Source organism: Perognathus longimembris, chromosome 6 (genome assembly GCF_023159225.1).
Source record: "Perognathus longimembris pacificus isolate PPM17 chromosome 6, ASM2315922v1, whole genome shotgun sequence".
NCBI lineage: Eukaryota > Metazoa > Chordata > Mammalia > Rodentia > Heteromyidae > Perognathus > Perognathus longimembris.
Window position 1 is genome coordinate 12,480,817 of NC_063166.1, and position 25,015 is coordinate 12,505,831.

The 25,015-nt window shown below is 57.4% G+C and overlaps 1 protein-coding gene across 2 annotated transcripts in view; it reads left to right on the forward strand.

Annotated features, from left to right (window-relative positions):
* Positions 1–25,015, forward strand: part of Grm4 (glutamate metabotropic receptor 4) — an 85,949-nt gene that overhangs the window by 36,939 nt on the left and 23,995 nt on the right. For both annotated transcript variants that reach the window (XM_048347944.1, XM_048347945.1), the window contains 3 exons: positions 16,823–16,958; positions 19,311–19,465; positions 21,503–21,643. In XM_048347944.1, the coding sequence (XP_048203901.1) occupies positions 16,823–16,958; positions 19,311–19,465; positions 21,503–21,643 (432 nt within the window). The remainder of the gene's footprint in view (positions 1–16,822; positions 16,959–19,310; positions 19,466–21,502; positions 21,644–25,015) is intronic.

Sequence of the window (25,015 nt, forward strand, 5' to 3'; positions counted from 1 at the left end):
TTTGCAGAGTCTCAGGGTAGACGTGCATGCCTCCCTGGCTGACTGTGGGGGCGGCGGCCCCAGGGCCAGGCTGCCCAAGGCCTGCACACTGAGCCTTCAGATCCTGACTCCTCCCAGGACTGGGTGGGAGTGGTCCTGCCTCACAGCCAGCCTTCACCATCCCAGCCTGCCCCCCGGGCCACCCTGGCCCCAGATCTGATCCTGTATTCTGTCACTCTGCCTGGGGGAGGGAGCATTAATTAGACCGGACAACGGGGTCCCCTGCGGAGACACAGGCCCACCAGTTACAGCAGCGGGGTCTCCTTCCCAGCCTGGAGATTGGCAAGGTGCTGGTGTTAATGTGACTACTAGTGATTGCCAGGTCAATTCGGGCCTGTTATGAAGATGAACCCCTGCGCTGGTCTGCCTCGCTCCGGGGACTTCGCCTGTCCGCTCTGATTTCCCTGCCACTCCAGCCTGTGGCAGGGCGCTGACATCTCTCGGTTTCCTCACTCCCCGGGGCTGGGTGTCGTGAGGCCCTGCTGCTTTTGTCTTGGTGTGGCCACTTTTCCCGGCGCTCCCTCTGATGTATGCAGCCGGCCTATCATGGCAGGGACTCCAGCCCGCGGCCTTCGCCTCTGAGCTTGACAGCAGTGACAGGAGGAAGATGTCACGGGCTGGGCTGCTCTGCTCTGGATTCGTCCCTTCCCCTGGACGGGGACCGCATGTTCATTCACTCGCCTCCCTCCTCCCTGTTTCCACACGTGTGAAGATCCCTTGGGGGTTTCAGAAATTCCCCTTGCCTTTATGGCTTCGGCCCTCCGAGCCCAATTCTAGCAGAACTGGGTGACCCAGAGTCCAGAGGCTGGGGCAGATGACCAGGTTCAAGTTCTGTCTTTCCACCATGAGCTGGGCTACCTTGAACAAGGCTCTGCCTCAGTCCCTTAGGGAAGAGAGCAGGGCCTGTTGTAGGGTTGCTGTGCGGTTGGGTAGGGTTGCTGGACATGGTACTGAACACTTTTGTTAAAGGTGTTGGTTACGGTCATCATGAGCTAGAGCAGAGTGCTGGGATAGAAGGCTCTGGGCTGGGAGTCAGGGCTGAGTGTTCTCGTCTTGGCTTCAGGCAGCTGCATGACCCTGCATGACCCTGGATGGGTCACTGTCCCCAGAGCCTCAGCGTTTTCACCAGGGTTGCATGCTGTTGCTCTTCTGGCCTGCCTGGCCCGATGGAGGCCCAGCCCCAGGTGGGATCTTGGCCTCAAAGGCGCCTCTTGTTCTTGGGCGCAGCGCAGCCACAGTGTAGCTAGTGTGTGTCCTCAGCCCCAGCCCCTTGGGAGCCTTTACTGGTGTCTCTGACCTAATAACGTGCTCAAGTTCACCCCCGTCCTTCTCCCACCTCCCTACCTGAGCCTCTGCCGGGGGACCCTTCCAGTAACCCCCTGCTGTGAAGGCCGCAGACTGCTCCGCCCCTCTTCACCTCTGGGCTTCCGCCTGCTCTTCTCTGTGGAGGGGGCCTCCAGGCACCCCAGAAACCCCTCTGAATTCCTTAGAGATGCAGCAAAGCCAGTGCTACCTGCACCTTTACATCAGTGAAGAAGCTCTGAGAGGGACAGTTGCCTGCCCAGGCTCACAGAGCTGCCTGTAGACTCAGTTTCCACCCTGTCTTACCTGCTCCTCCTCCGGCCCTGCTCCAGGCTAGTATGGGGCCACTGTGTGCCAACGGCCAGCTTCCCTATTCTGTGGTGGGTGACCTTAGAAAAGTCCCATAGTGCTGGGAATGTTTTATGCTCTGGTTGACCTTGAACTGTGATTCCCCCAGTCTCTGTCTCCTAAGTAGCTAGAATTATGGACTTGAGCCACTGAGCCTGGCTTGTCCTTTGTCCTAATACACAAATTTCCAGGCATTAGAAGGCTTGTGCCTTCCAAGCGTCTGCAGGCAGACACTTCTGCCTTGTCTCCTGCATTTCCCACTCAGTCCCCCCTCCCACAACCCTTGAGCCTGCACAGATTCTATGTCCCACACCAGCCTCTTGGCCAGCCTGGCCTGCTTCCTTTATTTGTTTATTATTACTGTGTGCCCAAACCGAGATTTGAATCAAGACTTGAGAGCTCTCTCTTAGTTTTAGGGTTTTTTTTTGTTTTTTGTTTTTTGTTTTGTCTCTACTCAAGACTGACTCTTTGCCACTCGAGCCATACCTCCATTCTGGCATGTTTGGGGTTAATTGGCGATAAGAGTCTCCTGGACTCTCCTGCCAGGACTGGCTTCAACTGTGATCCTCAGATTTCAGCCTCCCAAGTAGCTAGGCTTGCATGTATGAGCCCCTAGCACCTGGCTTCTGTTTTTATTTTTTTTCCTCAGTTCTGGGGATTGAACTCAGAGCTTCACACTTGCTAGGCAGGCACGCTTGCAGCTCCTTTTTGTTTTGGTTATTTTCAAGGTAGGACCTGACTTTATGCCCAGGCTAGCCTGGGCGGTGATCCTCTTACTTGTTCTTCCCTGTATCATTGGGCAGGACAAGAAGATGTCATTCCACCCAGGGACTTCATTGAGATGAAGTCCTGTGAAGTTTTATGCTCTGGCTGACCTTGAACTGTGATTTTCTCCGATCTCTGTCTCCTAAGTAGCTAGGATTATGGTCTTGAGCCACTGAGCCTGGCTTGTCCTTTGTCTAAATGCACAGATTTCCAGGCATTAACCATCGAAATAGAAGTCACCAGTCCCAGCCTCAGTCCTTGTCCTGCAGCCCTGAGGAATGTCGCCATCTTACAGAGATACCTGCAGCCCAGGCTGCCCAGGGCTTGCCCAGCCTGCCCCACCCCCCAGCTGCAAGGGAGGGAGGGAAACAAGGAAAGGGTTGGGGGAGAGGAGTGAGAGAGAGAGAAGCACCAGGCATCAAATGTTCTTGGGGCCTCAGGGCCTCAGAGGTTTGAGTTTGTAGTTTGGGCTCCAGGTCACACAGCTCCTGAGAGGGTGTGGCTGGCGGGGGGGCAGAGCCATGGGGGCGGGGCTTTGTCTTTTTCCTGGCTTTTGCACAGCAATGCATTGTCTGCAGAATACATATTCATGAAGGATCTACTATGTGCCAGACATTGAATCAGGACCGGGAGCCCACAGTGGGCTCCCAGACCAACAGCCCTGGCCTTGTCATCTGGCAGGAGGCCAAAGGCAGCTCCCAGTGGACAAGTCCACACAGCACTGTTAATGAGGCTTCCAGCAGGAGCTAGGCTGGTAGGGGAGATGCCTCAGGAGAAGGTAACAAAGCCTGCCTTCTTGCAGGCGTGGGGTTTGTGTTTGGCTAGAGCCCCAGTGTGGGGAGGGGTGAGCCACGGGCCCTGTGGGAGGTGTGGGAAGATCCAGGAGGAGAACCGTAAGTGCAAAGGCCCTGAGCTAGAGCCTGCCTGGCAGATAGGAACAGCTGAGAGGTGGGAGCAGAATGAACAAGGGGGGAGGAGAAGGTCCCAGGGTGTCTCCTGGGTATCCAGAGCATTGGGCTATTGCTCTGAGTGGGACAAGAGCCACGGGAAGGGTGTAAGCTGAAGGGAGGGGGCTCCAGGGAACTCAGGGCTCATAGACTTGCTCAGGCTCTTGTGTAGGGAGTGGACTGGGGCCTGGGCAGGAGGAGGCCACTGCGGTCACCTACGAAAGGTGATGTATGGAGCAGGTGGTAGAGGTGGTAGCAAGCTTGGGGTGAATTTTGCAGTTTTAGCCCACCTACAGGGCTTACTTCTGGGCTCCAGAGGGCAGAGATGGGAGGCACTTGGGCAAGGGGGGGTGGCAACAAGGCATCAGCACTATGGAGAGCAGCAGCCGATGCCACTACGTGGCCCCCATCTCTCCAGTCCTAGGATGCTGGGCAGAGCCAATTATAAAGTGCACGTTCTCTTCCCCTTGACTTTATTGTCAATTTCTTTGTTTTTTTCTTTCTCCCCTCCCCCCCCTCTTCTCTCCCTCTCGCTTCTCTCTCTTTCTATCTCTCTCTCTCTCTCTCTCTCTCTCTCTCTTTCTCTCTGTCTTACCTTTATTCCAGCCCTTCTTGGGAGCAGGCTGTGCCGAATGCAGGTGTGCCTTCAGGTATTCGATGCACAGCTGGCTAAGCTGTGCTTGTAAGGAGGAATAAGGAAGGGGAGGCCTGCCCAGGGCAAGGCCCGTCCCCGGGGGAGGCACCCTGGGTGGGGCAGCCTCCAGAAGAGCAGCCAGGCTCGGAGGCGCAGTGTGGTCCAAGCCTGCCAGCCCTGCAGGTCCTTGGTCAGCTCTTGGTGTCTCCTCTGGAAAGTGGAGATGATTGTAGTCTGCTGGTTATTGTGAGAATTACACACACACACACACACACACACACACACACACACACACACACACACACACACACGTGAATTAATGTCAGGAAGGCCAGGCAGGGGCAGAGGGGTGAGGCACTGCTTCTGCCTCCAGCCCCAAGGATGAGCCCTTGGCTTCCTCATGATCAGAGTCCGCCCTCCTCCCCCGGCAACTGCGACTGTCCTCGAATTCCTCCCTGACTGACTTGCACGGTGCATTATGTATCCATGCCCCATTTTGCTGTAGACAGAACAATCATATGGATATTCTATGCAAATTCTCATTTTTAATGAGCCAGAGGAAAGCTAACGATGTCTCGGAGCCCAAGAGAGGCCTAGGATGAGAAGAGGAAGCAGGACAGGGTGACAAGACAGAGGGAGGGGGGAGGGGACTGGAAGAGAGCCCTGGGCTTTGGAGACCTGGGACGCTGGGTGGGTGGTGGTGGGGGTAACGGGGCCCTCCCTGCCTGGTTTAGGTGACAGATTCAGAGATGGGAGGACAACCTTCCAGGTCACCTCAGAAGGTGTGGGGCCGAGGGTGGAAAGAGAGAGAGAGAGAGAGAGAGAGAGAGAGAGAGGGGGGGGGAGAAGCTAGGGTGAGAGACGGCTGGTGGTGGAGGAGCGGGGACTGAGCTGTGGCGCATAGGAGGGTTCTGTTTCCTTTTCTGTAAAATGGTCTTATGTCACCGGGCATGACTTGATTAGAGGGACAGACGGACAAACAGTGAGCAGAGTGAGCCGGGGAACAGATGGGGAAGAGACCTCTGGACATGCCAGCCAGCTCTTTTTTTATTTTTTAAGTTTTGCTTGGTTCTAGGGTTTGAACCCAGCGCTTGGCACTCGCAGGGCAGATGCTCCGCCGTTTGAGCCATAGCCCAGCCCAGGCCGGCGCTTAGTGAGGTCATCCATCTATGATCTCACTCCTCCTTTGTTTAGCCCTTCGCTCCCTGGACCCATGGTGCACTTCGGGGGATGTGCCCTGGATGAGGCGGGGCCCTAGCCTGCCTTCCTGTGGTGACTCCCCAGCCTCAGGACTGTTCCCGGCAGGGGTGTCTGAGTTAGGGACAGCTCTGGGCCCAGCGGTGCCCCAGGCGGCTGTGCTCCCAGCAGGGAGAGCCTGGCGACACCCCGGAAGTCTTCCTGCGGGAAGGGGCTCTGGGCCGTGTGGGCTCCTGAGTGAGTTTGGAGAAAGACCCGGAGAGTGTTTCTGTGTTCCAGGTGCTGGGTGCCTGGGGAAAATCACTGTCCTTCTCTGGGTCTGGATTTAGATCAGAAAGGAGCTCAAACCGCTAGGCAGCCCCACCCTATGGGGGATCTGAGAGGCTGTCATGAGATAGCTGTCTACAAATAGTGTTGGGCTGGGAATATAGCCTAGTGGTAGAGTGCTTGCTTCGTGTACATGAAGCCCTGGGTTCGATTCCTCAGTACCACATATATAGAAAAAGCCAGAATATGGCCTAGTGGTAGAGTGCTAGCCTTGAGCAAAAGAAGCCAGGGACAGTGCTCAGGCCCTGAGTTAAAGCCCCAGGAATGGCAAAAAAAACCAAACAAGTAAATAGCCAGTGTTGATTAAAAGCCTGGTAAGGAAAATGAGCCAATTCCTCAAGGCTCCTCCCCAGCTGTGATGTGGGAGGGGCCCCTTGTCCCTGCCCTGCCCGTGCCCCGGGATGCCTGCTGACGCCTGCTCCAGGCGGGTTCCACTGTGGCCTGGTCCCTGCCCTCCCCTCCACCCTCACCTCTCTCTCCCAGGTCTGGTCAAGCTGACCCCAGTGTTGGGGCTCCAGGCCACTCCCAAGGCGTACACAGGAGCCTGGGGTCATTGGTTTTGGAAGGCTCTGGAATCTGCAGCTCAAAGCCCAAGTCCAGTTCTCAGCCAGGGCACTGGTCCACCGGCCCGTCCTAACCCAAATCCTGGTAGCCCTGAGTCTCCTGGTGGCCTCTTGGCACTCTGGTGGGGCTGGCTTTGGCCGTGGCAGCGTGCATTACCCTGGTTCTCAGCCTCCACCGGCGGCACCAGGGCTAGTCCTGTCCCCATGTCCCACACAGACCGGCAGATCTGTCTTCCATGAGAGGAAGTGGGTGTCTGAGGGGTGAGGGGTCCCCCAGTCAGAGCTATACCAGGGCTGGACCCAGGCCCCGGCTCTGCATCTGGGGAGAAACCAGGATGGGCTGCTCCCCTCCTTCCCCTCTGGTCCTGGGGGGCTCCGGGGCTGGCGGGTGTGGGCCAGGGTCCCGGAGGACGTCATTACCTGCTGCCCGCTTGTGGCAGGCCGGGGCTGAGCCTCAGGGGCAGGCAGGAGGCATACTTGGCCTGCCTTGGTAATTACACCTCAGAGTTTCATTTTGCTTGTCAGTTTCTACTTCCTGGGGATGTGGGCTCCTAAATATTTCATTCTTTCAGGCCAAACTGCAGGTCTGGCTGCTGGCCCCTCTCCTCAGCTCCTCACTTTCCCGGTGGAGTGGGGCTGGCCAGGGCGTCTTTCCAGTGACCCTGTCCTCACCCCGCGCTCCCGGCCAGCGGCCCCTTGCTGACTTTTTTTTTTTTCGCCTCACATTTATCTGGAGGATGAGGAGACTGGCAGAACACATAGCTGGAAATTAGGATCCAGTCAGCCAGCATGGGTTGAACTCCTCCTGTGTTCCTCTGAGAAGTTGGGGAATGAGAAAGACACAGTGTCTCGTTAGGGCCTGAGGCCCTGGGCTGGTGGAGGAAACCAGCAGTGCAGCAGTAGTAAGCACTTGTGGGCTACTTATGTGCCAGGCACCGTTGGAAGCACCTTGTCTGTATTAACTAGCCCACTCACCCTCCAGGATCTGTTAGGAGGAGACAAGAGCCAGAGAGGTTAAGAAACCTGTCCAAAGTCACACAGTTCAGAAGTGGCAGAGCTAGGATTTGAGCCCTAGCTACTTGGTTCAGTCCTCCCCCTGAAGCAGGTGAATTCCAGAAGGGACCCCTCTCCCACCCCCAGCAGAGGATGGAAGGGGCCCACAGGGAAGAGCAGAGGGTGTGCTGGGAGCCTGGTGGGAAGCCACGCTTGGGACTATGGGAAGGAGCTGGGCAAGTTCTTAGGGAAGAGTGGGAGAGGTCAGGGCCCTAGGCTGGGAGGGCAGGTAGAAAAGAAAGCAGGGAAGGAGGCATCCGTGGCTCAGAGGCTGGAGTGCAGGAATGTTCTGGCTGGGCTGGAGGAAGTGGAGGAGGTGGAGGTGGTGTGTGTCGGGGAGAGGGGCACGGAGGGGCACTGAGGGGCAGGAGGAGGGATTGGGAGAGCCCTGTGACCTTGCCACCTCGAGGTCCCTGGAGCTGGGGACAGATGGAGGCGTTGACACCATGTTCTGAATGTGGACAGCACTGCGCTCCCAGCCCAGAGCTCCCTGCAGCCCTCCCCCGTCCACTCCACACCAGGACCTGGCACTAGCTGCGGGGCCTTGTGGGAGCCCCTCACACCCTGAACCTAACCTGAGGGGTAGGTGGGCTCCCCCACTGCTGGGTGATTGCCACACAGCCGTGGAGGGGAGAGGAGACAGAAACCAGCTTCTCCCAGTGCTCTGTTCCCTCAGCCCCCCCAGCTTCTCCCCTGCTCTGTTTACCCCCCCCCCACTTCTCCTGGTGCTCTGTTCCCCCACCCCCCCCAGCTTCTGGTGCTCTGTTCCCCGAGGCCCCCCGCCCCCCTTGCCCCCCTTCTCCTGGTGCTCTGTTCCCTCAGCCTCCCCAGCTTCTCCCTGTGCTCTGTTCCCCCAGCCCCCCCCCAGCTTCTCCTGGTGCTCTGTTCCCTCAGCCTCCCCAGCTTCTCCCTGTGCTCTGTTCCCCCAGCCCCCCAGCTTCTCCTGGTGCTCTGTTCCCTCAGCCCCCCCAGCTTCTCCCGGTGCTCAGTTCCCTCACAACCCCCCCCCCCCCAGCTTCTCTTGGTGCTCTGTTCCCTCAATCCTCTCCCCAGCTTCTCCCGGGCTCTGTACTTCCAGCCCCGTCCCCTGCCCCCAGCTTCTCCTGGGTTCTGTTCCCTCAGCCCCCCGCCCCCCCCCAGTGCTTTCCAGCCAATTGCCTCAAACACTTTCCTTCTCTATTTCGCTTCCTGCTTCTCTCCCTTTGAAGGTATTTTGTCTAAATGGGTTTGTGTTAAGATATTAGGTCGATCACTCAGCAAATTTCCCTCTGCTCCGAGCCTACCACCATGAATAATACAGCTCTAAACAATGCGGGCTGCGTGGCCCCATCAGACAGACTCCTGATGGAGGGCCGTGGGGCTCAGCTCTGAGGCCTGGAGCTGCAGCTGCCCAGGTTGGGCGGCGGATCTGTGCCCGCCCCTCTCCCCAAGCTCCTCCCAGGGGCGGGGCATCGGGTTTGTACCCGCCCCTTCCCCAAAGCCCCTCCCAGGGGCAGGACATAAGGTCTGTGCCCACCCCTCTCCCCAAGCCCCTCCCGGGGGCGGGGCATCGGGTTTGTACCCGCCTCTCCCCGAAAGCCCCTCCCAGGGGCGGGACATAAGGTCTGTGCCCGCCCCTCTCCCCAAGCCCCTCCCAGGGGCGGAGCATCGGGTCTGTCCCAGCCCCTCCCCCAAAGCCCCTCCCAGGGGCGGGACATAAGGTCTGTGCCCGCTCCTCTCCCCAAGCCCCTCCCAGGGGCGGGGCATCGGGTTTGTACCCGCCCCTCTTCCCCAAGCCCCTCTCAGGGGGCGGGGCATAGGGTCTGTACCCGCCCCTCTCCCCCAAGCCCTTCCCAGGGGCTAGGCGGTCCTCAGCCCTCTGTGTCCAGGGGTGGAATGTGCCTCCCATTTTACAGGTGAGAAGTGCAGGTCAGGTGACTTGGCTGTTGCAGGAAGCCGTGTGTGGACTCGATGAGACCTGGCATCTGACTGTACCCACACGGCCTCTGGGTCACAACTGGCCAGCTGTGTGAGGCCTTGTCATTGCCCCCCACCCTCCCCTTGCCACCCATGGCTACCCCTGCGATTCAGCCCAGTTGTCCACAGAAACAATCAGGGCAAGGGGTACTGAGGACCACGGTGGGGATCAGAAGGAAGGGAGGTGAGGAGTGGTCCCAGTCCAGGACCACTGGGGCTGTGCATCCCCATCCAGGCCTTCCACACCCCCCTCAGTACAGAACTGCAACCAAGGGGAGGCGGAGGCCACTTCCACTCGGCTCCTTGGAGGCGGCTGCCCCAGGCTCTACCTGGCCCTGCTGGTGCGGGCGTGGGCCTGTGGGACCTGCGGTGCAAGGCCATGAGACTTGCCCTCGAGACTTGGCAAAGGGTCTTCTGTGAGGCCAGTGGAAAGCTGGAGATGGGTGTGGTATGCACGCGATGTGACTGTGTGTGTGCTGTGTATGTGACTGCGGTATTATATACGTGTTGCGCATGTCTGTGTGTGGGTACATGGGACTGTGGTTGTATGCGGTATGCACGTGTTCTACGTGTGGTTGTGTGTGGGTGTGTGATTGCACATGACTCTGTGGTCCTGGTTTGTGGTATGAATCTGTGGTTTGGTGTGTGTGTGTGTGTGACTGTGATTTTGTGTGTATGTGGTAGGGGAGGCTGTCTGTAGTTCTTGGGGTGAACTTGAGCTGATGTGTGCGGGCATGCACAGCTCAGAGGCTCAGCTTGTGGGGACTGGACTTGGTGTGTGGTGGTGCTGCGCGGTTGCGGTGTGAGCTTGTGTGGTGTGGCTGTGTTTGTGTGTGTGGCCCGAGGCTATCTGAACCGTCCTGGGCTCTCCACTGCACCCAGAGAGGGCTGGGCTGGTGTCTATGTGAGGATCCATGGCCCTGTGTGTGGATGGGTGGGGGGGCACCGAGGAAGGAAGATGCTTGCGCTGCCTCCGATAACCCCTGGGCCGTGGCCCTGGGTTCTGCCAGCACCCCATTTCTGAGGACAGCACTCAGTTGAGCTTAGTGTTTCCCCCTTAACTCCTGAGTTACAGAACCCAGCCATCCTGAGTCCTGGCCTGCCTGAGTGATGAGGTCCCGTCAGGCCCCACCCTCCTGTTAGGCCCAGATGTACGGCTCCAGGGGCAGACCTAGGCCTTTACCTGGTGGAGGTAGCGAGGAAGCCTCACACCCAGAGAGGTTAAGTAACTTGCCCAAAGCCACACAGCTGGAAGCAGAGATCTGGCTCTCTCCACTGAACAGGAAGTGGCCGCTGGTCTCCAACAAAACATTCATGTTCTGCACACACCTAAGACCATCAGGGTTCATCAGGCCCTCTAGGTGGGAAACTGAGACTACCCTAACACCTGGGTCTCCCTGAAACCTTCCAACTTCCCATAAGTGGGCCCACTGCCTGCCTTAGGCTGGAGTCTCCTGAAGCAGGCGCGAGCCTCCCGGCTCCTGTGGTTTCTGTTGGCCTGGTTGTCTTCAGGCCCATCTGGGTGGCTAACTCGCTCTTTTCTGCTCCTGCTTATCCTTTGAACACCTGTTTCCCCAGCCCTCATGGCGGGGAATTTGCTTCTAGGTTAGTGGAGGATTGAAGAAACATCCATGATAGCACGGTGCCCCCACGTGTAGCCGGGGCTCAGAAAGACAAACCTGCAGGAGAGAGCCATAGCTGGGCCAGGGCAGCAGAGCGCTGAGGACCTGCCCAGGTGGCTGCCTCTGGTGTGGGGGGGGCAGGAGGCAAAGGCCTAGTGGGCCGATGTGGTGGGAGGGATGAGACAGGTCCAGGGTGACCGCAGGATGCAAACCTGGGGACCAGGTGAGGCCCACAGAGCTACGTATCCTGGCACATGCACACACGCATGGGCACACTGTGGGGGCCTCATACATTGTGCGCCCTGGCATGTACACGCTTACATATGCACACACACAGGTGTGAGCGGAGAGCCATGGTCTGGCAAATTGGATAGAGGAGGGTGACGAGGGCTGGGGAGGAAAAAGCAGGGTGGAGATGGAGGCCAGGCCAGAGTCACAGCCTAGACAGACTTGAGTTGTGTGCAGCCCCAGACTTGTCCCCCACCTGTACTGTGGAGCGGCCGTGGGGACAGACACATCCGCTCAGGACCTGCAAGCCCTCTCTGCCTTCCTCTCCTGCCTCTGGGAAACGTCATTCATTACAGTGTGGCTCAGCAGAGAACAACAGCAGTCCCTTCTGGGTGACCTGCCCCCTGGCTGGCTGTTCCTCTAGCCCTTTGTCTGAGAGCAGGTTCGGGGAAGGGGTTGGTGAGGACTTGGTTTTAAGGGGAAGGACCAGGAAGAGAGAGAACTGTGTGTGTGTGTGTGTGTGTGTGTGTGTGTGTGTGTGTGTGTGTGCACATGCCAGTGTGTATGCAAGCATGAATGCGTATGACAAGCCCTAATGGTCCAGGGAAAACTCCAGCCTCTTCCTGCCTCCCCCCTTCTTGCTAGAAACCTAGGGAATCCTGGGGGACCCCTCCCCTGCCCTGCGGGTTGTATAACTCTCCACCTCCATCTCATTGTAATTTGCCACCTTCAGATTTTGCCGCAATGTAGATTTTTCCACTCGATTTCCTAGGGTTTGTCTTTGCATTGTTTTTCTCCTTTTTAAATTTGAAAGGATTTTAAAAGGAGAAGAGAGGGAGGAGAAGAGGAGGCTTCGCTGGCTTGCAGGACCAGCTGGTTGCCTGTGAGAGGCCAGGCCCCACTGGGCCCTGGGCCATGCGACTGGAGGCAGAGACAGGCTAGGCCAGGCGGGCTGCAGAGGATTTCTGTCCTGCCTCCTGGAGCTCAGGGCTGGGATTTTCAGGGCACAGGGGTGGTGAGGAGACCAAGGGGCCATGGGCTAGGACTCTATTTTGGAACCAGCTGCAGGCTGGTAGATTAGATCCCGGAGACCCAAACCTGGCTTGGTAGCCTCAGAGTAAATGAGTGAGAGGCTTAGAGGAATTTGAGGAAGCTACAGGTAGGAGGGTGAGATGGATGCCCAGTCCTGGGGCACATAGCTGCAGGCTTGGGGTCTCTGGCACGTGCTTCCTGGCATAGGAAAGCATGGGCAAAGACAGACTTCCATAGGGGGACACCTCTCCTGCCTGCCCAGGCCTCCTGCACCTGAGGCTGCTTTAAAGGCCCAGGTCTCCTTGCAAAGGGTAGGTCCCAGCGGGACTAGAAAGGACCGAGCACTCTGGGAACACAGAGGGTTCTGCCCGCCTCAGGCTGGAGGGAGAAGGAACTGTGTTCAGGTCCAGGTCACAGCGTGTATGAACCCAAGTCCCGGGCTCAGGGGGAGACCCCGCAGGCATTGGCAATCCCAAGCAGTGGAGGGCCAAGAAGAGGATTCCATCTGCTCAGCAGGAGCTTCCTCAGGCAAGCAGAGGAAGATCAGAGCTCCCCCAAGTTCCCTGTCAGGCCACGCCCAAGAAGGATGTCATTGTGTCTAAAAGCTTTGTCCAGGGTTGACTGGTGGTGCAGGTCACATGTGGGAGGTACTTTTATTATTATTATTTTTTGGTGCCAGTTCTGGGGCTTGAGCTAGGCCTGGGTGCTATCCCTGAGCTTCTTTTGCTCAAGTCTAGCGCGCTACCCTTTGAGCCATAGCTCCACTTCCAGTTTTTATTTTGGTTGTTAATTGGAAATAAAAGTCTCATGGACTTTCTTGCCCAGGCTGGCTTGGAACCGTGATCCTCAGATCTCAGCCTCCTGAGTCGTTAGGATGACAGGTGTGAGCCACGGGCCTCTGCCTCCATCGGTTGAATATACTGCACTTTGTATTCCTCCTCCTATGGTGAAATATTTAGGTTTTTCTAGCCTTGGACAGTACTGTGGACCACAATTGTGTATGTTTTATATATATATATATATATACACACACATATATGTATATATATAATCTTATGGCTTCCCTGGGGAAAAGGGTATGTGCTAGCTCAGAGACAACCAGCACCAGAAGCTTTACAAGAGATGGTGACATAGCTCGCTAAGTGTTTTGATGGATACTTCTTGACCAGATGTCCATTTGAGCCACAGCATCAAGGATGCATCCAATTTGGTGGGTTAAATGGCACAGGGAGAAGGTGGTGGTGTGGAGGAAGGTAGGAGCAGGGCCACAGCCTGGAGGCTAAAGAGGAACCTGAGGGGTAGGGGCGGAGCCTGAGAGGCAGGGGCGGAGCCTGGGAGGCAGGGGTGGAGCCTGAATGCGGCTCCTCCCAGAAGCAGTCAGAGGGGTCCTGGACTTTAAGCCTCCTTTTAAACCACCTCAGTGGCCAGAGCCTCCTCTAGAGGGAGGCTTGACCTGGCTGCTCTGTGCCCTTGGGCAAGGCACCCCCCTCTCCGGCCTCAGTCACCCATCTTTATCCAGTGTGAACCGGGAAGTCTCTGGGGTACTCCATACTCCTTGTGCTCAGATGTTCTTGGCCAGTGGCTGTGGCTTTCTGCCCCTGGCCCAGTAAACAGAGGCCCTGGCTTGGCTGGGCAGCAAGGCTTGCAGCTGGCATGTGGCAGGGTCTGGCAGCCAGAGTCTTGGCTGGAGGCTAGGAGGGGGCTGGTTGGCGCTGCCAGAGGCTTAGCAAGGGGGACTCTTGGAAGCCCTAGGGGGCACCTCAGACTCCTGGTTCTATACCTGCCTTGAGTTAGGGAGTGGGCTGGGTTCCTGATGGGTCTGCAGGCTTGGATTTGATTCTATGACTTTAGAACACATAGACTCTTGCTGTATCCACCGTGAAAGCCAGGAGGACGAGGGTGTGGGTGGGGAGCGTTGGACAGTCTCACTGCGATGGCCACAGGGCTGGCCACAGCTACTGGTGGGCTGATATGGGGCAGAGTAAGGGCTGCGTGTACCTAGGTGTGTGCAGTCACCCACCTAAACAGCAGACAGGCCCTGGTGTGGGAAAATACCACCCTTTACCCTTGGTGGGTGTTATTCAGGGATTACTTTGCAAGTAAAGGGATGCCGAGTGGAGGGGGGTTAAGGCGGGGTGGGGAGGGCTGCAGGAGATAGGGCCTCTGCCTGAGGGACACCAGACACCGACCATGATCACAGTTCCACAGTTGCTTGGCCAGGCTCTGTGGCCTCTCTGAGCCTCAGTTTCCACATCTGTCAGATGAGGATATTAGCATCCCTCCCCCGCCCCGGGGGTGTGTGAGACTCATCAAGGTGTGTCCCGCATGAAGCCAGGCAAGCAGTGAGCATCAGTTAAGACAGTTCCTCAGGGGCCACTCCACACGACTGTGTCAGAGGACAGAAGCTGTCCCTCCCCAGGAGCTGCGTCCCTCAGGAGAGCTGCGGGTGAGCCGCCACTCCCCATCTCTGTCACCCCTAGCCGTCACGCTACCCATGGCTAAGGGATCTGTGGGTGCTTCCCCAGGCCCCCCTCCCCGTTCTAGTTCACACTTGACCTGTCTGGCGAGGTGACTGTCAGGTGACCCTGGGATCTGATAGCCTTTGGCTCCGCCCCTGACGGTGTCCTTGACATTAGGGAAGCCACGGGTTTGTCATCTAGATGCTGAGGTGTTATGGCAGTGGCCTCTGAGGAGCCAGTCCACGTGGAGTCTCCTCAGAGCCTGGTCGGCCTGCCTTGGCCCCACAAATGTCCACTGTGTTGGGGATCTCGGCATAAATACCTCCCCTCCACACCGCTCTTACAGTAGCAAGAACATCAAATGTTCCCCAGGCCACCACAGGGCCATCTTGAGGACCCAGGCCTGGCTCCTTTTCTCCCTCACCCTCTTGCTATATAGAGTGAAGCCTGTGAGCCAGGTAGATGGCACCCAGAAGCTCAGAACTCACAACTTCACAGTTTCTCCCTGTTTGAGAGCCATTAACACCCACCCAGTCCCTCTGGCTGCCTCTTGCCCCCCGCGGCCAGGTGGCCTATTCCCTCCCCTCCCGGGCCAGCTTCTTCCTCTTGTCCATCTGTCTCCCCAGATGGGAGGAGAAATGTCGCAATTGGCCCGCTTTCTAACTGGAAAGAAACCATATGGAGGGGTGAGCTGGGAGCCAAGCGCCTTCCGCTGTGCTGCACACGGCCAGCATGAGGACTCCGGGCTGCCCCTCTGCCCCGGCTTCGTCTGTGCCCTGGGAGGGGACGGGTCCAAGGGCTCTCCAGGTGTCTCCTAGTCCTGCTGCCCTGTCCATAAGCTCCTCTCCTCTGCTCTTTGGGATTTCTTGGGTGGCTGGCTGAGGAGGTGTATGTGTGTGTGTGTGTGTGTGTGTGTGTGTGTTACCCTGTGGTCCCAGGCCCAGAAGGGCGCCTGGCACACAGTGACCACCTGTGGTCAGCACACCTGTTCTTCCCAGATGCCCTACCTGGCCACTCACACCTCCTGCCTTCTTAGACTCAGGATGGTGACCTCCTTGGAGCAGCCCTGGTTGGCTCCTCCTTGCCATGGAAGGAAGGGTGCCACATGAGGGGGGCCCTGTGGGTCATGTGCTGCCTCTCCCGCCCCCCCACCCTCCCCGCGCCTCAAGAGCACCATGCAGCCCAGGTCCCTGCACAGAGGTGTTGGGCGCATTGGGCACTGGGTCTGTGCAGAGAGCTCAGGTGGAGTTCAGGGGGCTCCAGGGGAGAGGTGGGGTCCCCAACACAGTGGGTGACAAGGCAGGGCTGAGTCCACAGGACTTACAGGGGACAGATTAGGTCAAGGGTGTGGCTTCTTGAACATCCACCCTCGTGCTTCTCTGTGACAGTCCCGACTCCATCACCATGGCCTCCAGGGGTTTGCTCTCTGGGGTCCCCAGCTCTGGAGTCGAGTCCTGGTGGGGCAGGGCACTGTGTGGCTGGCTGCAGACCAGCTGCGTTTCTCCCTCCAGCTTCCTCCAGCATTAGATGTGTGGTCAGGGGGTGCTGTCTCAGCGACCAGGTGGGATTTAAGTACAGGAATGATGTCGAGCTCTGATAGCACTAGTGGCTTGGGAACCAGCTGGTTTGAAGAGCCCCAGGTGTCTAGTGGCCACACAGCCTGGGTGCAAATCCTGGGGACAATGTGTCTGTCTTGGACAGCTCCAGTCAGCAGCCACGCAGGGGCCCTGACCCCAAGGCCTTTGGTGGGCAGGGGCCTTGAGGAGAGGAGCCTTTGGAGATGTGTGGGTGTGGGTTTGGGGACACCAATGGCCAGGGTGGCGCTCACACTCAAGGTTTAACCCTCTACAAAACATTCTGAGATTGTCACAGCAAAGGCAATCAACACTGGCTACATGCCATGTAACCAGACAATTACTGTGTTTGTATGAGCCGATACACTTACTTTACAGCAGCCCGGTGAAGTAGCTTTATTATCTCCAGCTAATATGTCATGTATCTGAGACACAAAGAGGCTCAGTAACTACCTGAGGTCACAGAGCAGTAATTAGCTGAGCCAGGACTTGAACCCTGGCTCCTAAGGATCATACTGTACTGCCTCTTGTTATACTGTGTCTAGTTTCTATACAGGGAAACTGAGGCACACCCAGGCCCATCACTGGTGAGCGGAGCCAATACCTGCTCTGTGGCTGCTGTGGTTGTGGTTATGTAATGCCCTGGAAGTGTGTGTGTGTGTGTGTGTGTGTGTGTGTGTGTGTGTGTCAGCCTGCACCTCGTGGGGTGTGTGTGGAGGGAATGGAGGGGAGTTGGGGCTCCCTCCCCACCCAGGCTGACCGTGCCCCACCTGCAGGTGGCGTGTGCATCGCCCAGTCTGTGAAGATCCCCCGGGAGCCCAAGATGGGCGAGTTCGACAAGATCATCAAGCGCCTTCTGGAGACGTCCAATGCCCGGGCCGTCATCATCTTCGCCAACGAGGACGACATCAGGTGAGGGTGGGTGGCGGTGGGGGGCAGGGAGAGGATCCCCAGTTCTTGTCCTGCTGGAGACTGCCCAGGAAAGCCTGACTCCATGTGGGATTCAGAGATGGGTATGATGGGTGTGTGTGTGTGAGGATGAGGATGAGGAGATGAGGAGAGGAGACCCCTCCCCCCAAGACTGGGGCAAGGCTACTGTTGACAGGGCTCCCTTCCCTTCCCCCTTCAGTTTCCTGCACTCTTTCACCCATCAGGGATGGCAAGCAGGTACTTTAGTGAGGGCTAAAGCTGTGGGCTTGGGGCCACGCCCCTTAGTTCTCATCTCACTCAATCTGCTGTGACTTCAGGTGAGTTTCTTCCCCGCTTTGGCCTCTTTGCTGCTGAAAACTATACTGAGCTAATGACGCTCGCTTGCTAGCATTTGAGAACTGAACACAGGGATGTGCATAAAGGGCAAAGAGCAGGGCTGGGCATGAAGCAGGTGCCCTCTAACTGGGGACCCTTGCTCAGCCTCCTTCTCCTTGGCTTGCAGGGCACGGGGGAGAGGGCAGGGCCCGCCTCCTGTCTCGGCCCACTCACACAGCAGGCAGGATGGCCCCTTCCCTCCCCAGGCTTCCGTCTCTGGCCCAGGTGGCTCTGGTGCCAGCACCCCGCGGTGCAGAGACCCCCCCCCTCCAGCCCCTCTCTGTGCCTCTGCCCCGGGATCAGGGTCACAGGTCACAAGCTGGATGGCCCTTAATAGATGGTCTCTAGGTGCCCCTCCTAAACTACTCCCTTCTAGATGCTTCTCTCTTTCCTACTTCCTAAAAAGTCCTACTGCAATCCTAAGTTCTAATGCTGCAGATAAACCCCAGGGACGCTGCTACATCCCTGAAAGAAGGGAGGAAGGAATGCTGGAAGAGTCTCGTTCTGCTGGCGATGTCCTGAGTAGGGAAAGGTGGGGAAGGGTCCTCAGCCCCCGGCTGAGACACAGGCAGCTCAGGGCCCTTAGAGTGTTCAAGCCCCCTCATTCTGGCTGTCCATGATGCATGCAGGCCGATGCTTGCTTGCTGGAGGACTTCTGATCCACAATGACCCCTGTGGCCGATGCCCCCAAGGCCTAGCAATGGGCTCACTCTGTACCTCACTGTTTCTGGGGGCATCTCAGCTCAGAGAGACCCACAGCCTGGGAGGACAGGGTAAAGGGTCCTTGACCCCCTAAGAGGAAATCTCTAGGGGAGGGGACTCAGGGAGACCCCCAGAGTTGCTGCAGAGCATGCTGGGAGGGCTGGGGCTGATTCTAGAAAGCCACGTGCATTTTCAGGAGCAGAGGGAAGTAAAAATAAATGCAAGTGCTTTGCAGGGATGCAGGGTGGGGAACGCTGGTCCCCTGGGGCTGGCCGGATGCGAGTGGTATTAACAGGGCTGCGGGCATGGGTTTAGAGAGCAGTCCTTGCATTAGTGGTAGCTTGAGGTGGGGGCTCCTGGTGAGGGAGCAGGATATGATGGAAGCAGGAAGGTAAGGTGGGGCCAGGATGACCTCCGGCACCTGGAGTTGCCTGTATTTCTCCGGAAGCCCAGGCCCAGCATTGGGCTTTGTTGAGGGGAAGGGCAGGGACGACATCTTAGGTATAAGGTCCTTGCTTCCTCTGCTTCGGCCCCTCCCTGAGGGGAGCTAAACTAAGGGAATTCCACCCATTCTTCCTGGCTGTTCCTCGGTGAGAAACGTCCCCAAGGACCCCTTCATCCCTGCTTGCAGTCAGGCGGATGGCATGCCTCAGGGCTCCCTGGCCTGTGCTGAGCAGCTGGTCCCTGGACTGATGTCTTGATCCAACTTGTCACTGCCAAGTAGGAAGGGTGAGGAGCACCTGGCCCCTGACCCCATGTCAGGCTGGGGTGGGAGAGGCTCTTGAAGGGCCTGGACTTCAGCACAGAAGAGTATGGCTGGAGCGGGCACTGTGGCAAGGCACTGTGTGCAGAGGGGTCAGGGTTTTGTGAATATGTGTGTGTTTGGCCATGGGTACATGTATGAGGATGGGCTAAGGGATTTGGTGTGACATGTGCTAAGCAGATGTAATTCTGGGGCCTGAGTCAGACATAGGCAGATAGGATATAGGGAGGCAGGTGTGGTTTTTGCAGGGACTGATGTGGACCCGTAGGCAGATGTAAGCCCTAAGATCAAAGGTATCAGGGTGGGGTACTGACTCACCCTGGGGTCAGGGGCCAGGTACAGGCTGTGACAGGGACCTGTGTGTGTGTGTGTGTGTGTGTGTGTGAGAGAGAGAGAGAGAGAGAGAGAGCTGACAGCCCACAAGTAGGTGTGTCCAGGGTAGGACAGCCGTGTGGCCAGACACGCCTGGGCTGGGCTGGTGTGTGTTCCCACAGGCGGGTACTGGAGGCAGCACGGAGGGCCAACCAGACCGGCCACTTCTTCTGGATGGGCTCAGACAGCTGGGGCTCCAAGAGCGCACCTGTGCTGCACCTGGAGGAGGTGGCAGAGGGTGCCGTCACCATCCTTCCCAAGAGGATGTCCGTTCGAGGTAGGCCTGGAAACCCGGATGGTGGGACGGCCACACTCACCCCACCAACTGCCATCCTCCTGCTCCCCCTCCCCCCTCCCCACCCCCGTCCCTGCCTTCCCACATCCTTCCTATCTCTTCCTTGGCCTACACCTTTTGTATTCCAGTTCCGGGCTGGAAGGCCTTTTTGAGCTGCACCCTACCTTGTAAATTTTGATTGCAGACTCAGGACCTGTTGTCCTTCTTTTCAAAAAGATACTTTGGGAGGTGTGGGAGCTGTCTGCACATAGAGTAGGCTCTGCTTACCTTTTGCCTATCTGGGACACAAGGGGTAAGACCTGTGCTCTATCTGGAAGACCTGGGAGCTTCCAGCGGGGAGAAAGGAGAGAGGAGAGAGGGAGAGGAGGGAGGGAAGGGAGGGAGGGAGGGAGGGTGCTTCAGGAACCACCTGGATCCAGTAGGCCCTGCCCTGTATCCCCTCCTCTTGGGGCAGAGTCACCTTGGACAGAGTGGAACTGCTCCAGCCAGAGCCTTGCAGGGCAGGAGGCCTGCAGTTCCCTTTAATGGCCTGACTTGGCAGGGGCTTTGCTGTCTCACAACAGGGGAGGCTGCCTCCCCAGGCCTTCTTCATTGCCTTCACTCGGTTCAGCAGAACCAGGGTTGATGGAGCTGTAAGGGACCCCAGACATCAGCCCCCCAAGAGTCCGAGGCCTGAGGAGGGGAGACACTTGCCCAAGGTCACAGCAGCGTCCTCTCCTCATATCCAGGAGGGAAGGGAAGAAAGCAAGTGCAGGGAGTGGAAATTTCCATGTCACCCTCTCAACCCCAAGCCATAATAAACACCCACCAGCACTAGCTATGGCCTATTGGTACTGATGAATGCCAGGTTGCTTTCAGGCACTGCGTATATAGTCTTCCCAGCAACTCTGTGGTACACTGGGATTCCTGCTTAGTTGATGGAGGCCTAGAGAGATGAAGTGACTCAGGACACCGGGAGGGGCAGAGATGGGATTTGAATCCAGGACTTGCCTGGCAAGCACTTTTTTTTTTCTGAGACATCAGAGTAGCTTTTCGAATAACAGTTCTCATGGGTGGGTAATTTTTGTCTCCCAAGCGACATTTGGCAGTGCCCGGAGTCATTTTTGGTTGCCATGGTAAGGGGGTGATGTTACTGGCATCTAGTGGGGGGGGGGTGTCTCAAATGCTGTTCAACAGTCTAGAATGTACAGGACAGTCTCCCACCACAAAGAATTACCCAGTCCAAAGTGCTAGGGCTGAGAAGGCTGGCTATGTACCAAACCCATCCTTGAGCAATGCCAGCATTTCTCCCACAGCCATGACAGTCATTTAGCTTCCACTTGGACCCATCCATTGACAGAGAGCTCGGCATACAATATGTATTGTGTTTTCAAGCCTTCTGGCACATTCTAGGCGACTCAATTACCTGCTCAGGACAGTCAGTGCCCCAGAGCAGATATCTGGGTGGAGAGACGGCCTGGCTCCGACCAGCTGCCTGCCCAGGGACAGGACTGCCTGTGGTGCAGAGCTGAGAGTCTTACAGAGCTCATGGAGGAGGGAGGCAGCCTGCATCTGTGACAGGGGCATTCGGACTCCAGGTCCTGCTCATGCAGTGTGTCCTGGGTGACCTCTGCCTCCTCTGGCCAGGTCTCCTCTTGGGGTGTGTCCAGGCTGGGCAGCTCCCCTAGCCACTCTACTGTCACCTCAGGAGCCCTCTGTGGCTCCTCCGCGGAGGCCTGGGGTTAGCGTCGCAGTGGTGTAGGCCGTGGAACCGTCCCCATCGGTGTCCTTCTCTTCCGTAAAGACAGCAGTTGTGGAGTCCACATGCTCCCCTGGGGACTTAATCCAGTTCTTTCCATTTGGAATGAAATGAAATGTTCCACGTTTTGTTTGTGCTGGCTGGGCTCTAAATCAGGGAATGTGCTCTTCCCTCCCTCTGCCTGGGCCATCTCTAATCCCCGGGGGTGGGGGTGGGGGTGGCAGCAGGAAGAACCGAGGAGGCAGGGTACTAGAGGCCCTGATGTCCGGATTCCCTGTCAGGCTTTGACCGCTACTTCTCCAGCCGCACACTGGACAATAACCGGCGCAACATCTGGTTTGCTGAATTCTGGGAGGACAACTTCCATTGCAAGCTGAGCCGCCACGCGCTCAAGAAGGGCAGCCATGTGAAGAAGTGCACCAGTGAGCATGCGCGGGTGGGGAGGGGCGGGGCAGCCGGCGGGGGCGGGGCCGGCGGGAGGCGGGGCCCGTGTGGAGGGGCGGATCCAAGGGCGGAGTCATGGGGGAGTGGCTCTCTGAGGGCGGGGCCTGTGGGGGCAGGGCTGAAGGCATTGAGAGAGGGAGGGGCAGGGGGCGGGGGGGGGGGAGAGAGAGACAGAGAGACAGACAGAGAGAGAGAGACGGAGAGACAGAGACAGACAGAGACTGGTAGCTGTTTGCATGGAGATGGTTGGCACCCAAATCTGAAGTGACTGAGCTACAGCCAGTTTCGGGTGTGACACAAGAGGGCGAAGGGTGACAAAAACCACTGTCTCAACAGCGAAGCCATCCAGCCTCTGCCTGAGGGCTCACGTGAACATCTACAGTCTAGTCCACTGGGCTGTACTGAGCTCTCCCTCCCTGATGACCTCTCTGACCCCTCGGGGTTCCCTCAACCCCTCCACAGGCGCGGGTCTGGCTCTCAGGAGCACTGGCTCTGCTCTATGCACGGTGGATATAGTAACAAACAAGAGTGGAAATCCTCTTGGAGATTTTATTCTAATGGAGAGGAGGATGATAAACACGATAAATAAATTATGGACTGTGTCAGAAGGGAGATGTGCAGGAGAAATGAAACTGATAAGGAAAAGATTGGGGAGCATTGTGGGGGAAGGGCAGCGATGACTTAGCCCTGAGAGAAGAATGAGCCAGACAGAGGATGGGAAGTAATGGGACCTGAGCTCACATAGGAGAGAAGTGGTAGGGGCAAGAATTGAACCCAGGTCTAAGCTCTAGGCCCAGCCTCCTAAGTAGCCGACTTTCTTGGGTAGTGGGGTCCTGTGTACTCTGGGTTTGAGCAGCTCTGTAGCAGGACACCTCAGTGACATGGGGGTGGGGGAGTTGGGTGCCTGTCACCCTGAGGGGTTACCTAACCAAAATGCCAAGTTCCCTCCTCTATTCTTCTGATGGGCCTGTGCAGCCTGGGTGAAGGACCAGTGGGCTGGAGTCTCCCAGGCCAGGGAGGGAGCCTGCCAGTGGGCCGGGTGGGTGAGTGAGTGGGTGGTCAGTAGCAGTATGCTGCCCTCTGGTGGCTACAGCTCACAGGAACCCAGCCACTGGACCTCAGGTATCCCCCGGGGGTCCCTGGTGAGCTCTCCACCTGGCCCACTGAACCCACCACAGTTGATCTACAGTGAACATCGTGGGTGGTGTGTGTGGGGGTTGCAACAGGGGGATGCCTGTAACTGTGTTATGTGCATGAGTGGTGAGTCTCACCGTGTGTGTGTGTGTGTGTGTGTGTGTGTGTGTGTGTGTGTGTCTCTGGAGGCTTTGCATTCATTCCTGGGTGAGCTAGTGTTTATAAACACCACTGTTTATTATGTGTTCACTATGTTCCAGACTCCTGAAACACACCATCTCATTTCACACTCGCTCTAGGAACTTACAATTCTCATAGACAAGGATAGGGTGAGTCAGAGAGGCTAAGCAATGTGTCCAAGGCAAATCTCTTCATCCCAGTAGCAGTGTAAGAAACACAAACATGCATGGGCATGGAGGTTGCTCCGTCATGGGGCAAGTGGCCACGTATCCCATTGACTCCTGCTGTCCTGGTGTCATCACTAAGAACATTCTCCTGCATTCTCTCTCGGGGGCTCCTGCTGCATTGGGGGACATGGTTACTAACCTTTGTTTGAGGATGGAGATGGGATGAGTGCACTGGAAGTAGGACAAGATGGGCCCATGGCACTTCCTGTCCCCAGAGTCTGGATTCCCTCCCCTCCCCCTGCTCTGTCCACACTGCAGGCCTCAGGTTGGATCTCTAATTTCTCTGTAGTCCTGGGGGGACCTTGTCTGCCTGTCAGAGAAGACAAGGGAAGGAGGAGCAGGGCAAGTTTCCAGAGATCATGGGGTTTTGCGGAGAGTCTAGAGCAAGTCTAGTGACCTCCAGATTCTTTGCTTGCTCATTCGAGAAATGGGGCTGATGTGAGCTGGCTCAGAGAGGCGTCTGGGAAGGAAGTAAGGGAGCCTGCACTAATAGAGATGCTTTCTGAACTGTAAAATGGTGGCACTCCAGCCTGGGAGAGTGTTAACATCACCCCGGGAGCCTTGAAGACTGTTCCGGTGGGGGAGGCACACCCACCAGCTAGACGGGCACCTCAGGGTGGGGCCTGGCTGTGGGTTTTTAAAGCGCCCTACGTGAGGTTAGTGTGTATTTCGGGTTAGAGCTGTGGTTTCCAAGCTTTGTCTATATTGAATCAGCTGGGGAGCTTTTAAAACTACAGATACCCGGCTCCCACTCTCGGGCGTGCTGACTTGATTTCTCCTGCGGGCGTGTGAACACCAGGATTTCTAAAATGTGCCCTGGGTGGGTCTATTGGTAGTGGCAGGAGGCAGTGGGAGTGCACCCCAGGCAGGAGATGGGGAGGGACAGGACCTCACAAATCCTTCTTAGGAGCCCTGGTGGAGGCTGGTCAGGGACCTTGCGCAGCCTCCTAACAGGCAGGATGTTAAAGCACCCATCTCTGGGGAGGCGAGGGTCTGCAGCAGCTGGGGATGTGTGTGGGACTAGGAGAGGGGAGGTGGCTCTGGCTCCCCTCAGCCCTGCCCAGGGATGAGCTGGGAGAAGCCAGGAGGGCTGGAGGACACCCCAGTGCTGGCTGGAGGCTTGCCCCGTGACCACGCCCAGGCTCGTTCACTTCTCCGAGTGGAGTGGCTGGTATTGGTAGGACAGGAAGTCGCTGCCCATCTCTGGGGCTGTGAGGACAGAGCTCTTGAAGAGGCTGCTGGGAAATGGTGTGTGTGTGTGGTGCTGGCAGGACAATGGCCATGGTTATGTGGGTCTGTAGATGCCTGGACTGTCTGCTGTCCATCCTGGAGAAAGGAGGGTGCCATCCTGAGGGTGGGTGGTGTCCATGGTCACAGGTGTTGCATCCATTTTATAAAAGAGGAAACCGAGGCAACTCAGGAACACTGAAGTGCTCTAGAGCCCTGCTCTCCCTGCCCTGTGCCTCTACTTCACCTTTCTCCTCTCTCCCTACCCCTCTTCCACACCAGGCCAGGCCAGGTCAGCCTGGAGCACCCCCCACCCCCAGGAATGTGTCCCCCCCCATCTTCCCACGGAGGCGGAGCCTCTCCCCTCCTACCAAAGTGGGCTCTGCCAGCCTCCTGGTCATAGCGTCTCAAGTCAGCTGCTGTCTGTCTGTCCCTCAGTCCCACCCCACCCTCCCAAGATCTCTCAAGGAGCAAGCATACCTTCTGTGTTTGTCCCCACGGGTGGGCTGGGCATCTTCTGAGAGGGTGCAAAGGGCCAGCTCCTTCCATGTCACACATGGGAAGAGTGCCCAGCTTTGGGAC